Source organism: Archocentrus centrarchus, chromosome 1 (genome assembly GCF_007364275.1).
Source record: "Archocentrus centrarchus isolate MPI-CPG fArcCen1 chromosome 1, fArcCen1, whole genome shotgun sequence".
In the NCBI taxonomy this organism is placed as follows: Eukaryota; Metazoa; Chordata; class Actinopteri; order Cichliformes; family Cichlidae; genus Archocentrus; species Archocentrus centrarchus.
The window spans coordinates 5418340-5433589 of NC_044346.1; the positions used below are offsets into that span (position 1 = coordinate 5418340).

Genomic DNA, 15250 nt, shown 5'->3' on the forward strand with positions numbered 1-15250 from the left:
GGTAAATAAAGAGCGGAACCTCCTTTTGAATCTGGTGGATGGAGGATCCCACGTGTCAGTGTGGAGCATGACGAGTCACTTTAATCAGTCTGACCCACTCTGTCAGCATCACAGAATAAAAGTTTGTTATAAAATATATCATTTCTATATAATGTCTGCTGTCATCATTTACACAACTTGAATCTCCATCAGATGAAGCTGAATCCTAATTTCACATTTAGTTTATTAAATCTAATTATTCAGCCTGACGGACAAACTGCAGGAGACAGAAAGAGAAGATAAAAATGTGGAGAAACAGCTCAGACTGAGTTTACTGACCAACCTGTGTGTTAGAGACTGAGACAGCAGCAGACCCCGGGGGGAGCTGACCTCAGGTCAGTCTTTATTTAATAAAAACTGTTTTTGCTGCAGTTTATGACAGTTCAGTTTATGTCAGTTCAGTTTATGGTTATTTGTTTAAATAATTGTACAGTAAAAATTGAATCCATTGATGGAATAGCAACATCACTTTATTCATTTATTTAATTGAGAATTTCATTATTTCTGCCATAAAAAATAAAAATGAGAAAACTGCTTTAATGTTTCCAGTTTAACCATTTTAATCTGATCTAAGATCAGCGGATAGATGACAGCTCTCTGACAGCCACAGCAGAGGTGTTTCACTGAGTTACTGTTAAAGGTCAGAGTTCAGTAATAGTTTCATATTTAGCTGAAAACATTCAGAGCAGCTTTCCAAGTCTGTAAAGAATGTAAAGTTTTACCAGTAAAGGCAAACATGCTGTGATAAATGTCTCAGCTTTATAGGTTTTAAAATTCAGTGCATTTTGGGGCGGATGAAGCATTTTAATTAAAGAGTGCAGATCGTGTCGGGAAGATGAATCCATTATGAACAGATCCAGGCTGGATGAGCTGCAAAATAACTGGAGCCTGAACTGGATCTGGGCCTTAACGCGTCTGAATCCGTGATCCTGATCCATTTGGATCCTCCTGCTGCGCGGGTGGACTCGGACACGGTTTGCAGATCCATTATAGAGCCTCTGATCACCGATTTTGGTGATTTTCAGTGGAAAATATGTGGAAATTCACACTCTGAATTTCAGACAACGTAACCTTCAAAATGACATCATTTAGGTCACATTTAGTTCAGTTTTCAAGTCTTCTACTCAATTTTGAGCACTCAACATGCTTTCCACTACAGGTCTCACTCACCCAGTCATACATACATTCATACATTGCTTTTATCTATACCTAGGCACTTTTATCTGACATTCAGACACACTCACTCTGATGAATGTGCTGGGGGCAACTCGGGGTTCAGTATTTTGCACAAGGATACTGCAACACATGGACAGGAAGAGCCAGGAATCAATCCACCAACCATTTGTTTAGTGGACGACTTGCTCTATCACCCAAGCCTGCATTTGATGTGATAACGTCTGGTGCTGTAAAACTGGGCATTTTAACATTTGGATCGACTCATTTTTTGGAGCCAATCTCAAGTGCCCACTAGAACAACTGCAGTTTTTGGCAATTCCACATTGAATCTTTCAGTTTTGGAGATTGTCACTTGCATACACAATATTTGTTTGCCCAACAGTGAGACATCTATAGAGGTGAGAACAGTCTTTATTCATACAGTGTCTAGAGAGCAGAATGCTATTCACTACATCAGTTTCCAGTTCTCCAGCATCAAAAAAAAAGCTATCCAAAGCCCATCTGGCCCTGTGTTAAAAATCTATATTAGTGATGAGGGGACTGGTTAATGTGCTTTTACTACATACAGCTCTCTGCAGTTCACAGTTCTTCATTTTTGTTCTATCTTACAGTAACTGGGAAGACTCTCAGTTCTCCATTCACAGAGAAAACTAACTATAGATTGAAACAAGGACCTCAGGCTACAATAAATTGGTGCATGCAAAATTATTTCCTTTCTTTGCCGCAGAAAAGTGTGTGGCAGCTGTTCAGACGCCTCTACAGCCTGCAGGCATTGAGCGAAAGTTCATTGGCAGCATCATTTAGACTCTCGCATTTAGCTTGCAGGCTGGGATTGCTGGAGCACTCTGCAGGTGATGGCCAGCGCTCCACCCAGGTGTCCTTCCCCAACATGTAGATGAACCTGACAAATCAAACGAACAAAGAAAGAAAGAAGTTACGTTTAGATTGCATTTCAAGATATCAGAGCCCTTTTGGGGGGATGTTTGATGTGATCTTTTGATTTGGACTCGTAGAGGGAGGAGAAAATATATGTGAACACATAACAGTCATACTGTATGTTCCTTTAAGTTCATGAAAATCTATTAGAAAGCAGAGCAGTAGTCATTTATGTGGAATCATGTTACCAAGTAAGAGCACAGAAGTGTCTCACAGACAGCAGGTCCTGCCACAGCTCTGCCAATTCTATCAAAACACACTTATGAGTATTTATTTTTCCTGTTCTCCTCACTTGTTGGTGTCAGTATCAATATTCCACTGGTCCTCTTTGGGTCCAATGATGAGGTATTGGAAGCCCTGCTTCAAGTCCACTCCATCTCTGCAGCTTCCATGAGACATGAAAACCCTCGTCTGACCGACCTCAACTCCAGCCTCCACACCTTGGTAGTAGAAAATAGATATAATAAACCATCAGTTGTCTGTGAGTTACAAGAATGAGCAAGCAACACGTAATAAATGGACTGGTTCTCTTACAACATGTCTCATTCACACAAGCACTTTTTCTACATCTAAGTTTCTGGCTAATTTTAGGGATTCTTTTTTACTCAGTGAATAAAGGACAAATGTTTAAAAGTAAACTCCAGAAAGTTAATTAATAAACAGTGGATCAACCAAATAATAAACAATTAAATAATACATTAGACATAGAGCAAGAGACAGAAAGTGCCTGACTAACTTCTCTCTCAGTGCATCTTATCTTGGAGGTTTGGCTACAGTATATGCAGTATATGCAATGTAAAAAATCACCAACGCCACCATGTTCTGTTATTAATCTGGACAAGATTGCTCTGTATGACTAATTAAAACATCAGGAAGAAGATGTGCTTTATGGCTCTGGGTAATCTGGGTCATGAAAAACCAGCTTGAACAAGACCGAATGACGCAGGCCGACTCACAGCACACAGAATCTGTTTACGTGTAAATAATGGCAGTATTAATTGTTATGTTTAGCTTAGAGCAGTGCTCTTCTGGGCAGGGAGCACAGGCAGCTGCAGAGAAGGCCTGTCTCTCCCTCAACCAGAGTTGCCCACATGTACACGTGATAATTTCTGATTCTTTATTATATTAAATGTCTTACTTTTTTAATTAAAGTGTTTCAGGTGTTTTCATTCACAAACAAATCATGTGACCTGTCACTAACACTCACACTGATGAATGCACTGGGAGAAACCCGGGGTTCAGTATCTTGGCATGCAGACTGAAGCAGCCAGGAATTAAACCACAACCTTCCAATTAGTAGACGACCTGCTCTACCAGATACTGAAAAACCACACGATTGCTCCAGTGGTTTTATTGAATAGATCGAGAGGTGAAATCCGGAGTCACTGCAGGGACTCACCCAGTTTGATAACTTGTGTGATCTCCATCTCGTATTTGTCGTAGTAACTCTGGACGACATTCAGCACCTTCACCTGGAAAACTAAAACAGCAGCAACCAAACTTGAGCAAATTACTGTAAAATAAGATGCATCCTGTAAATGAGAAACTGTTTCCATATTACACTGCAGTAAATATGATAATGATATGATAAAATGATAAAATAAAGTCCAAATATAAATGCATGGACACTGAGTGTTTGTACTGTAATAAATGCAGAGAAAAACATTCTTATATGTGGATTATTGACAGAATCATATTTCATTTTTAAATATTACACTTTCTGTCAATACTGCCACATTATCCTTTCATTTATTATTTAAACATAATATTATTCTTATTGTAAAAGCTGCTGATGCTCTATGGGGCTAATGTCATTGTTGCTGCTTGTAAGAGGAAGTTTAATGCTGCAGGTTTTTAAAATAAATATTCAAATTTAAATCTCTCTCTCTCTAGTGGCACTTTTGACCATTTGCATCCAAATATTTAATAAATCGTTTGAGTGGCAGTCACCCAGCGAACATGCAAAACTGTAAACCTCATGTGTGCAAGTGTGCGTGTTAAAGCTGCAGGAGCATAAAAGTGTATCGTACCGTGGTGCAAGCTCGTGCAGGCAAACGTCTCTCTTGCATTGTTGGGGAAGTTTTCACTGTCCGCTTTGGAGACACAGCAGTCGCCTGGAGATTTTGAAGCCACAGAAGGTAAAAAAAAGTCGAAAATTATTTTTAAAAAAATAAACGCATCCTTTAATGTGCTGTTGCAAACATGTGTTTACCCTGCGTGCAGCGGCAGGCGTTGTTTCTGCAGATCTGACTGAGCTGCTCCTTGTTCTCACGGGGAGTGTAAGTACGAGTGCATCGGTGGTCTGTGACAGAGAGGGGAGGAATCTAACATGTGCTATCAAAGTAGAATCAAAGTAGAATATGACTGAATGTGCAGGAAGGACGGTGATACTGAGCCATAACTATCCTGTACTGTTGAGTGTTTGTTTTTTTAAGTATTTCTTGTCACTCTACATCACAGGATCTCTGATTCTTATGTCTACAACTGTGTTTGCTGACCTGGGTTGTAATACTCATAAACAGTGACTGAGGATGGCTGCAGAAGGCCAACTTTGAAGGTCTGCTGAAGCCTAAAAATTATGATCTCTGGCTCTTTGTGAGAAACCTGAGAGGAGAAACGAAGCAGAGCAGAAGAAACTTGACAAAACATACATCTTGAAAATGGTACATAAAACTGATTTAAACTGTTTTATTTTATTAAAGAAAAACTGTGTAAATCAAAGTCCTCCTCCCTTCAATCCACTAAATGAGACAGTGGTGTACAGCACAGTTACCTTGAACAGGTGGATGATCAGGGATCCTCTGTCACTCAGGTTATCTACTATCTGGAAGTTATTGATGTAACGATCCACTGAGTTGGACAACTAGAGACAAACATACATAATTAATTGGTTCACTCGGCCTAAACAGTCATCATTTTCATCAATCAGAAATTAATTATCAGAAAATCTTTAATAAACTTGCATTTAAGCATTTAAATGTTCCAACCTGATTTTACTGCATTTATTGCTACAACATTTTAAGCCCATCACAGTCTCAGATGCTGCGTTTTGGTTTGATACGGATAAATGAAAGGACAGAAACTTTGACTTGCAACAGCAAGCTTTTCATGAATACAAATATAAATGCAGTTTTATTGCACATATGTAAGCTTAAATCAATTTTTATCCATGCAAGCTTTGTTACAGATTTTTGAAGCACTGCACAAGAGGCTGATTACCATTTCCAGGTCTGAGTTTTTTGGGGTGAAGCCGGTGGGCAAACTGATGTCAAGAACCACCATCCTGACATCACTCGATCCTAAAGCCCTGCACATGAATAAAAGAGCAGCACTGAAAAAGGATACTAAATCTGAAAGGACATTTACAGTACTGTGTGTGTGTGTGTGTGTGTGTGTGTGTGTGTGTGTGTGTGTGTGTGTGTGTGTGTGTGTGTGTGTGTGTGTGTGTGTGCGTGTGTGTGTGTGTGTGTGTGTGTGTGGTGTTATTTTTTTTTATTGACTGAGTACTTCAATCGGTCATTTCTAGGATATCTTAAATACCTAAAGATCTTGAATGAGCTCTGTAACGGAGCTACACAGACGTTTTGCTTTTGGCTTACTACATTTTGTATAAAGTAAAAGATATGAAAATGCATATCTCTCTCTCCCTTCAGCCCCAACCAGTCACAGCAGATGACTGCCCCTCCCTGAGCCTGGTTCTGCTGGAGGTTTCTTCCTGTTAAAAGTGAGTTTTTCCTTCCCACTGTCACCAAGTGTTTGCTCATAGATTAAGATTAAGATTAAGATTAAGATAGTGTTTATTTGTCACATGCACAGTTATACACAGTACAATGCACAGTGAAATGTATTTTGTACCTGCAACCATATATACACACACATATAAATAAGAATAATAAAAATAAAAATAAGTAATTCACACTATACACTATACTCTATATACTATACACTATACACACTTTTACGTGGAATTATAGATTATAAATTATAGATTATAAATTATAATATTTACATTGTGCAATAATAGTCCAGTTAGGGCTCAGAGTTGAGCAGACGGATGGCTTGTGGGTAAAAACTCTTCTTCAACCTTTCAGTCTTAGCCCTCAGGCAGCGGTAACGCCGGCCTGATGGGAGCAGGGAGAAGAGAGAGTGTCCGGGGTGGCTGGGCTGTTTTAGGATCTTCATGGCCCTCAGCCTGCACTGCTTGGTGTAAATGTCCTGCAGGTTGGGGAGGGTGGTTCTGATGGTCCGTTCAGCTGAACGAACCACCCTTTTTAGAGCCATGAAGTCCTGCTTAGTGCAGTTTCCCATCCAGGTGGTGATGCTCCCACGCATGATGCTCTCGATGGTGCAGGTGTAAAAGTTCCTGAGCACCTTGAGTGGGAGCTTGAAGTCTCTCAGCCGCCTGAGGAGGTAGAGACGCTGTCTGGCCTTCTTCACAGTGATGTTTATGTGATGAGTCCAGGACAGGTCCTGTGAGATGGTCACTCCCAGGTATTTGAAAGTGTCCACTCTTTCCACCTCAGCACCACTGATGACAAGTGGATGGTAGTCCCTCTGCTGCTTCCTGCTGAAGTCCACGATCAGTTCCTTCGTTTTGCTGATGTTGAGCAGGAGGTGGTTCTCCTGGCACCAGTTCTCCAGGCGGGAGACCTCTCTCCTGTAGGCTGTCTCCTCATTGTGGGAGATTAGTCCCACAACAGCAGTGTCGTCAGCAAACTTGATGATGACGTTGGACTCTGACGTGGCCACGCAGTCATGGGTGTACAGTGAGTACAGCAGAGGGCTGAGCACACAGCCTTGGGGGGATCCGGTGTTGAGGGTGAGGGAGGATGAGGTGAGGTGACCCACTCGTACCACCTGTGGTCTGCTGGTCAGGAAGCTGTGAACCCACCTGCACAGGGATGGGCCCAGGCCCAGGTCCAGCAGCTTAGAGACCAGCCTGGAGGGAACTATGGTGTTGAATGCTGAGCTGTAATCTACAAACAACACTCTCACATAGTTCCCCTTACCAGTGTCTATGTGCGAAAGGGTCTTGTGGAGGAGGAAGGTTATGGCGTCATCTGTGGATCTGTCTGGCCGGTATGCAAACTGTAGTGGGTCGAGGGTGGTGGGCAGTGAGGAGGTGATGAATGTCTTGATGAGTCTCTCAAAACACTTCATCACCACAGAGGTGAGCGCTATGGGCCTGAAGTCATTGGGGCTGCTGGGGTGTGGTTTCTTTGGGACAGGGACTATAATGGACTTTTTAAAGCAGGTGGGAATCACACACAGTTTCAGTGAGAGGTTGAATATCAGTGTAAACACAGATGCCAGCTGGTCAGCGCAGGTCTTAAGGACACGTCCACTAATCCCGTCGGGTCCAGCCGCTTTCCTGGTGTTTACACGTCTAAACGCCCTCCTCACGTCGCGCTCCGTCACAGTGAGTGTCTCCGCCCCTCCGGCCAGGAGCGCAGCGGGCTGTCGGCTTCCCGACTCGAAGCGCGCAAAGAAGTTGTTGAGTTCATCGGCCAGAGAAGCATCGGCACTCACCGGGGGTGTGTGTGGTGCATAGGAGGCCGTTTTGACTGTTAGGTTTTTCTGTATTATTACAGGGTTTTTACCTTACCAAATAAAATGCTGTGATGTGGCTGTTTGTTGTGATTTGGTGCTATATAAATAAAATTACACTGAATTGCATATACATATTGTTGTACCATACACGTAACAGCAACCTACCTCACTTTGATGGTGGTCTGGTAGGACTTTTCTGCATCTGCTGGAGGCTTTTCTGTTACAAGATGGAAGAAAAGTGTTACTCAACATTCTTTAATGTACTACAGATGGATATCTTGTCCAGTTATGAAATACTAACTACTGTGTTAATAAATATGTAATCAACAATAGAAAACTTGTTGAAGATACTTGGTGTGATATGTATTCACAGGTTTTGTTTTACATAAAGCAATTGTCTCATTTTTTGTACTGTTTAAAAAAATAATATGTAGACAGGTACTTATTTTCTGAGAGGTACCCATAGCAAATGTTTGATTTGTCACAGATTTTATCCCTTGATGATGCAACCTCCCATTTATTAGGAGGACGTTAGCTTGTGACCCCCTGATGATAGGTTTGTGTCTCCTCCTGGTATTGAACCAGAGATGTTTTGCGTGTGAGGCAAAACATCATCATAAAGAGCCATATAAATACAATATATTAAACAATATATTAAATTACATCATTATTTTAATTTTGAAATTCAAAGATCTTCTGCAGCCCACCTACACCTTTAAACCCAGCTGTGATCACACACCAGCCTAATCAGAATTTCCTTCAGGCATGAAATTTGAGATTTATAATTACTAAAGAAAATTAAACTTATGTCTTTTAAATTATGTCCATGTTGCTTCCAAAAATATCAAGGAAATAAAAATGCATCTTTGCTATAATGTATTTCATCCGTCTTTGGCACTAACAATGGCTTCACCTTAAACAACGATGAAATCATACATGTATGAGACATTGCTATAAATGGAGTTACCAATGGACTCCTCGATAGCGACACTGAGCTCAAAGTGCTGACAGGGCATTTTCTCATCCACCTCATGCAGCTGGTTATAATGGGTCACAACCTTCAAGAAGAGATCAGTCAAAAAAAAGGTTTTCCTGTCAAATGTAAGTACTGCCCTGCAGATCATTCACATCCACAAGTGTGTTCATACCTCCAGTATTCCCTGTCCATTTCCTTGAGCACTAACTTCCAAATCAAGATCATCAGGCAACTACACAACAAAAGCAGCAGAGAAGGAGAAATCACTGCTACAGAACATCTGAAAAATGCATGATGATGATGTTTTTTCACTCAGCAGTGTTCTGAAATTCCAAAGCATCACCGTTTGAAGTTACAAAACTCAGGAGCCCTGCTTCTTTTTATCTTTGCAGACCGGCTTTCTCACCCTGGACGAACGAGCAGCGTAGGCTGTCCTGGAGTTAAAATGGTAGTGAACCTCCAGGTGTCCTGCCATCCTGACGTCCACATTCAGAATGAGGTCATTGGGAGGGGGTTTCTTGATCAGGTACTCTGACAGTGCCTGAAGTACCACCATGGTGGGCTGGAAGAAGAGAGAGAAGGAAAACCTCACTGATGACAGCCTCTTGTTAATTAAATAAGATGTGAACAGCCGGCATCTGACTGCATAGTATCAGCAAGTGAAATAAACATAAATGTCTTTGAGCTGACAAACTTCCCCTGCAGGTACCTGAGTAGAGCCGAAGCCTCCTCCTCTTTTCCGCTGGCTGTTCAGCCACTCGAAGGGTGCTGCAGCTTCCTCCATACGTCCCATCTTAACCAGAGCCAGCAGGGCGTAGCCAGTCGCCTCCAACGTGAACAAGCGGTTTAGCCTGTCAGGCCAGTGGCTGCCACCTGAAGGAGGGACAGAATTAGAGAATTATTCTCAGTGGCTTTAATACAGCTTTAAAATTCTCAAGACTTCCTTTGACACTGTGTAAACCTCATCGGTCAGAATGTTTTGATACAGGGGGTGAACTGAAGAGTGCTCTTCATCTTTTAATTTCCCTTTTCTAAATGTTTTAACTGACCCTGTACCAGAGTCTGAAATAGCTGATAAAATGTTCAGGGTTTTTTTTTATTAATTTTGAGGTAATATCGCGCACCCCAGCAGTTATGTTTGCATTCAATATGCAAAATATTAGTTTTCCTCTATCAGTCACAAAATGTAGTAAACTATAGCAAAAACACTAAATGTAAAGAAACATATAAAAATAAAACCCAGAGTCTTGAAAAAGCAAATATTTACAATATTTAGTATTAAAAAATAAAATAATCATACAGAGGAATATTCTTTAGTTCAAGTCAATGCCAATAACCACCCTCTGCACCACTAACTGGACAGCTAGTGAACAACTTTCTCTACCACACTGCTGCTACACACATGCTGTCACTCTTTATAAAAAATCTGTCTGACAGAGCATCATCTGCCAGATAATAATTATTATTATGACTGTCATTTTATCAAGAATTTCCCAAATATGGAATAAATAAAACGTTTTGCATCATATGAGGTCAGATTTGTCAGTGCACTAAGCATAAGGAGGTCTTGGTGGGTATGTTAGTGAGACTGGGGTGTCTGAAAGTCTAAAATCTGCCCTTATATCATAATTAAAAATAGGGTAAAAGTAGCATTATTAAAAACAAAATATAAAACCTATTTTACAAACAAAGCTCTAATCATTCTGATGGAGGATACCTCGGGCTGCAGCTGCAAGTAACGGCTGGTGAAGACTGTTAGACGTCCCCCCAAGAGCCAGAGCATAAGCGGTGATGGCCACAGTGTATGGTCTCCTCCCTTCTGTAGTCAGTGCACGTGTCAGGTACTGTGCTGTCACAGCCATGGCGCTCTAAACACATGATGGATTTAGTCTCATTACAATTACAACAACTGTTAAATAGACAATACTGTGCGTGATTTACGTTTATGTCCAAACCAGGAATGACGCAGGTGATCCCTGCCTGCCTGGCCTCAGCAAGTGCGATGTGGACGAAGGCGGTCAGTGTTATCTCCGGGTCATCACCACGGAGACCACCCTGGTGGAGAAGGGTTTTATCAAAATGATCAAAGCTTTTTGACACAAAGCACCAAAAGAGCTGTTATTTATTATTTGACATCTCATCTAATATGCCTTGTAATTTTGTGTTTTCAAAAATGCCTCTAAAATGGAATTCAAGACATCTTCCCAGGTGGAGGAGTTTAAGTACCACAGGGTCTTGTGAGGGGAGAGGGGAGACAGTTCAGTGTTAGTGCTCTAGCTCTACAGGCTTTAGAGACTATGCACATGAAGACACAAGTTTATACTAATTAGTTTCAATAATTGAGATGAGAAACAGGACAATGACAAGGGAATGAAAACTTGTTCTCTATGGATGAAACTACTTAAATTACCAGCATCACGGTATGAGTATGTGGATGGGTGGATATGTGTGTGTGGATGCCTTTCAGGGTCTCACCGTCATGGTAGTGGTGTAAACTGGGTTGTTCTCTACATATTCTCCTGTGTTTTCTTTGAGTTTGTTCATCACCAGGTAGACCAGAGGGTCACACACTTGATGCTTGTCGATGCCAATGATGGAGTGAGCCATGGAGAACACCTTCACCACGTACGCTGTGATCCTGACAGTCAGTGAAATTCAGATTATCCTAATTTGGTCACTCAGAGGCTGTGTGATGCTGTCTATCCAGCCCAATAAATGCTGCTCTGACTGCAGTTCCACAGTCAGCTCTTTCAGACTCTAAAACAATAAAATTGTGGTGTATTTAAACTAGGGCTGGGACTCGATTTAAAAAAATTAATCTAATTAATTAGAAGCTTTGTAATTAATTAATCGAAATTAATCGCATTTTAATCGCATTTCAGTATTTAACATGAGAAATATTGATTTACGTTTGGTTGATGAATGAATCAATATACATAAGCTTACACTTCAAAATCTTGTTTATTTTCCCACCAGTGTACTCCACAGACCAACGAAGGGTGGAAGTGCTCCTGTGATAAGCAAACTCAGCATTTTTGTTTGTTCTTCCATCTGGAAGTTTCTTGTATTTAAATTTCCCATCCACCAGAAATTTGGACACATCATCTCCATGGCTGTGTCCAAATTCAGGGGCGGCATCCTTCGAAGGACCCAACCCACATAGACCAGTTGTGAAAATGGACGGTCTAACTTTCATATCAGCATCACCTGCCCTCACCTGAGCGTAGCTCATGTCGCCTAGCAACCGTGACAGCACGAAGCACAGCTGTGGAAAAGCAGCTGGTTAAACGGAGAACGAACTTCTGCTCCTTTTTGTGGTTTGACTTTAAATCTAATTCAAAATATGCTGTTAAAACAAGCATAACACATTTCAACATCAAGGAAGTGAATGACTGAATGAGTGAATGATTAATTTCCAACCAGGGGCGGGCTGGGGTTAAAATTCAGCCCGGGAGCTTGGTTTGGAGAGGCAAACGGACAAACCATAATTTTAAGACAAGAGAACTTTATTTGCAGACTGCACTGTGGCCAGGAGAGCTGCACCAGCCAGTGCTGCTGTGCTTAATGGGTAAAAAAAAATTCTGATCACTGGCCGTTCGGGAAACCTCCCGATGGCCACCACGCCCCTGTCTGAATGAGTTATATCCGTGTTTAACTTCCACTCAGCGGCGAAAACCAGCGGGAGGTTGAAAATGATGTGACAGCAGTCGGACGTTCTCTCCGGCTAAAGCGAACCTCGATAGTCCGGTCAGCTGACAGCTAGCGAGGCGAGCTGCTGGTAGAGCAGCGGCAACGGACAGCTCCGAAAACAGTGGAGCACTTTTTGCAAATAAGCGATATGAATTTGGACACAGCTCATCACGCTTATCACATTGTGCGTAGATATAATCTGTATGCCTGGACTCCTTCAGTGAGAAACGTTCCACGGTGCAAAGTGCGATTAAAATGCGTTAAATTTTTTAATTCCTTATTTTCCCCGTAATTAATTAATCGTAATTAACGCGTTAAAGTCCCACCCCTAATTTAAACATCTTGTTTGTGGAATAATCACTCCTACAAAGACTAATAAAAATAATAATTCAGTATCATCATTAAAACTGAAATACTTGAAAGCTGTAAGGTTGCAGGATTAGAGAGTACCAGGTACTTGCTCCTTCGCTCTGGTAGGGTGGGTAAGAGCCGTCACTCCTTCTGTATGCCAGCTGGTTCTCATAGCCTGAAAACATACAAAACACAAAAGAATTTAAAGATGGGATCCAAATCAGGGAGAAATTTACATTCCTGCTGGATGCACGACCTCAGACACCTGTCCCCCCTGTTTTTTTCTGTGTTTGTATTTCTCTTGGATGGGTGTTCTTGAACGCAAATTTCGTTATATGTTTACATATAATGACAATAAAGTCTTCTTGATCTTCTTCTTGATCTTGATCTTGAAAAATCACAATTTGTCCCAAAAATATTCTTTTATTGATTCATGATCAATAAACTGATAACTGGCCTCTGGGCTGCATGTCATCCATCAAATGTCCTGATTATCTTCCACATATAAGACAAAGCATCAACCAATCAATCCACCCATTCATATACACATTCACAAATACAAAAGCTATTCATCCACCTGTGCATCGTCATTCTATTTAAATATTAATCTGTTCATCCATGTACTCCTCAATCCAATCATTTTATTAATCCTCATAGATCAGAACATCAGTATAACCACATTGTTTCACTGACCAGTCGGTCCTTCCCTCCATCTTACATACTTGTAATGTACATACGGCATATTTCCTTTAATTGTATCTGTTCACTAATATTGACACTGTACATTTGCAATGTTTTCAGCTCTGAAGATCCGACTTCCCCAAACAGCTCACGCAAACTATTAATGTGCAAAAGACTAATTGACCCACTCATCAAAACAAAGTTTTTCTGTCATTAAACAGCTCACTGCCCTCAAAAAAAATCCTTTGACATTAACTGTAAAGCCAGGTTGACTGTTTAGATATTTTGTCTGAATTCCTACTGTACTATATGAGGGGTTAGGGGATGAGGGTAAAAATATTTTCCTTCAGTGGTCACACAATAAAGTACTGCAACACAAACAGAAAAAAACACAATGCTGCACGGAACCAAACATGAAGATGATCAGAATGAAAAACACTAAAAAGACATGGGTCTGGTATGTGCAGTAGTATATGGCACCATCAGAATAGCGCTGGAAATCACTGGACAGCCTGTCACTCTTGTTTGACCACAGATTCACATCAGCATCACACTCAGTGCACTCCCCTCCAGTGTAAAGAACAATGAGCCAGCATGTATGACACATCCATCCACTTTACACTTTACTGTCATTATGTCAAAAGCATACCTGTCAAGTGTCCCGTTTTGGCCGGGAAATTCCCATATTTTACCCCTCTGTCCCGGCGTCATCCCGTATTTTTAGTTTCCCGTATTTTCAGTTTTCAATTTTCATTTTTTTTAAAGCATTCCTGTGCCACTCCAAACTGAATTGTTACTATCACTAGGTTAGTGCCGACAGCTGGAACAACACCGTATTAAACAATACGGCACAAAACTGATCTACGTAATCTGGGTCTAGGAAACGCATTAAAGTTATTAAGTTATTACATAAAGTTTATTTATAGTTCTAAAAATATTTATGGTGTTTTTTTTCTTCACTTTTTGTCTCTCCAAAGATGTTTTCCTCTCTCCTGCAGCCTCGATTGCAGCTACAGTACATCCAAATTAATAATTATGCAAATTAGGTGATGACGTCATATAGTAACCTATTTTCAGGGAAAATTTCCCGTATTTTTAAATACAAAACTTGACAGGTATGGTCAAAAGCACAGTGTTCATACTGTATATGGTTTAATATTTATTATAGTAACAGCTCTGGGATATGTGCTGTTCCTCAGGCTGTTTGTTTTAGCTTTTATTTCCCTGTACTGCCTCCCTGAGGGTAACAGCTGGAACAGCTGATGTGCTGGGTGGGATGTGTCCTTCAGGATGCTGCAGGCCTCTAGCGGAACAAATCAGAGCCGGTGTTACACCAAATTCTGCGACCCATCATATTCTGCGACCACAGGGGGCGATAGCGTACATCCCTCTGCATGTACGTGCTGAATACCAGCGAGAAGGAGACTATTTACGTAAACTGCAACATTTATTTATCGTTTACCAATTTATTGAAGGATGGGTAGTAGTGGGTTTATGTATTTCAAACGATAGAATAAAAGCATTCAATGCAACGGTCCGTCCAGCTGTGTTCAATGTCAAATAAAAAAAACGCATTTCCTTCGTCAATGCGAACGAAATAATATTCCGTAAGGTTTACAATCTCCTGTTTTGGTGATTACGCAGTTTACGTAAATAGTCTCCTTCTCGCTGGTATTCAGCACGTACATGCAGAGGGATGTACGCTATCGCCCCCTGTGGTTGCAGAATATGATGGGTCGCAGAATTTGGTGTAACACCGGGCCGGGGGCGGGGCAAATGACCGGGCCCTTTATACCCAAATAATAAAGCTCATCATAACATCATTTTACAACATACACATGCCCAGAACAG

The 15250-nt window shown here is 41.1% G+C and overlaps 1 protein-coding gene across 1 annotated transcript in view; it reads right to left on the reverse strand.

The window, feature by feature from the left end:
• Nucleotides 1–710: 710 nt before the first annotated feature.
• The window catches only part of LOC115780855 (complement C3-like), a 53577-nt gene continuing 39037 nt past the window's right edge, over nucleotides 711–15250 (reverse strand). The window contains exons 28-44 of the mRNA XM_030730277.1: nucleotides 12818–12893; nucleotides 11153–11315; nucleotides 10619–10732; nucleotides 10395–10545; nucleotides 9387–9550; nucleotides 9084–9239; nucleotides 8850–8909; nucleotides 8669–8759; nucleotides 7867–7918; nucleotides 5371–5458; nucleotides 4925–5014; nucleotides 4650–4755; nucleotides 4364–4453; nucleotides 4182–4265; nucleotides 3551–3631; nucleotides 2444–2591; nucleotides 711–2116 (exon numbers count right to left, since the gene is read on the reverse strand). Coding sequence (XP_030586137.1) covers nucleotides 1972–2116; nucleotides 2444–2591; nucleotides 3551–3631; nucleotides 4182–4265; nucleotides 4364–4453; nucleotides 4650–4755; nucleotides 4925–5014; nucleotides 5371–5458; nucleotides 7867–7918; nucleotides 8669–8759; nucleotides 8850–8909; nucleotides 9084–9239; nucleotides 9387–9550; nucleotides 10395–10545; nucleotides 10619–10732; nucleotides 11153–11315; nucleotides 12818–12893 — 1859 coding nt within the window. The 3' untranslated portion in view covers nucleotides 711–1971. The remainder of the gene's footprint in view (nucleotides 2117–2443; nucleotides 2592–3550; nucleotides 3632–4181; nucleotides 4266–4363; nucleotides 4454–4649; nucleotides 4756–4924; nucleotides 5015–5370; nucleotides 5459–7866; nucleotides 7919–8668; nucleotides 8760–8849; nucleotides 8910–9083; nucleotides 9240–9386; nucleotides 9551–10394; nucleotides 10546–10618; nucleotides 10733–11152; nucleotides 11316–12817; nucleotides 12894–15250) is intronic.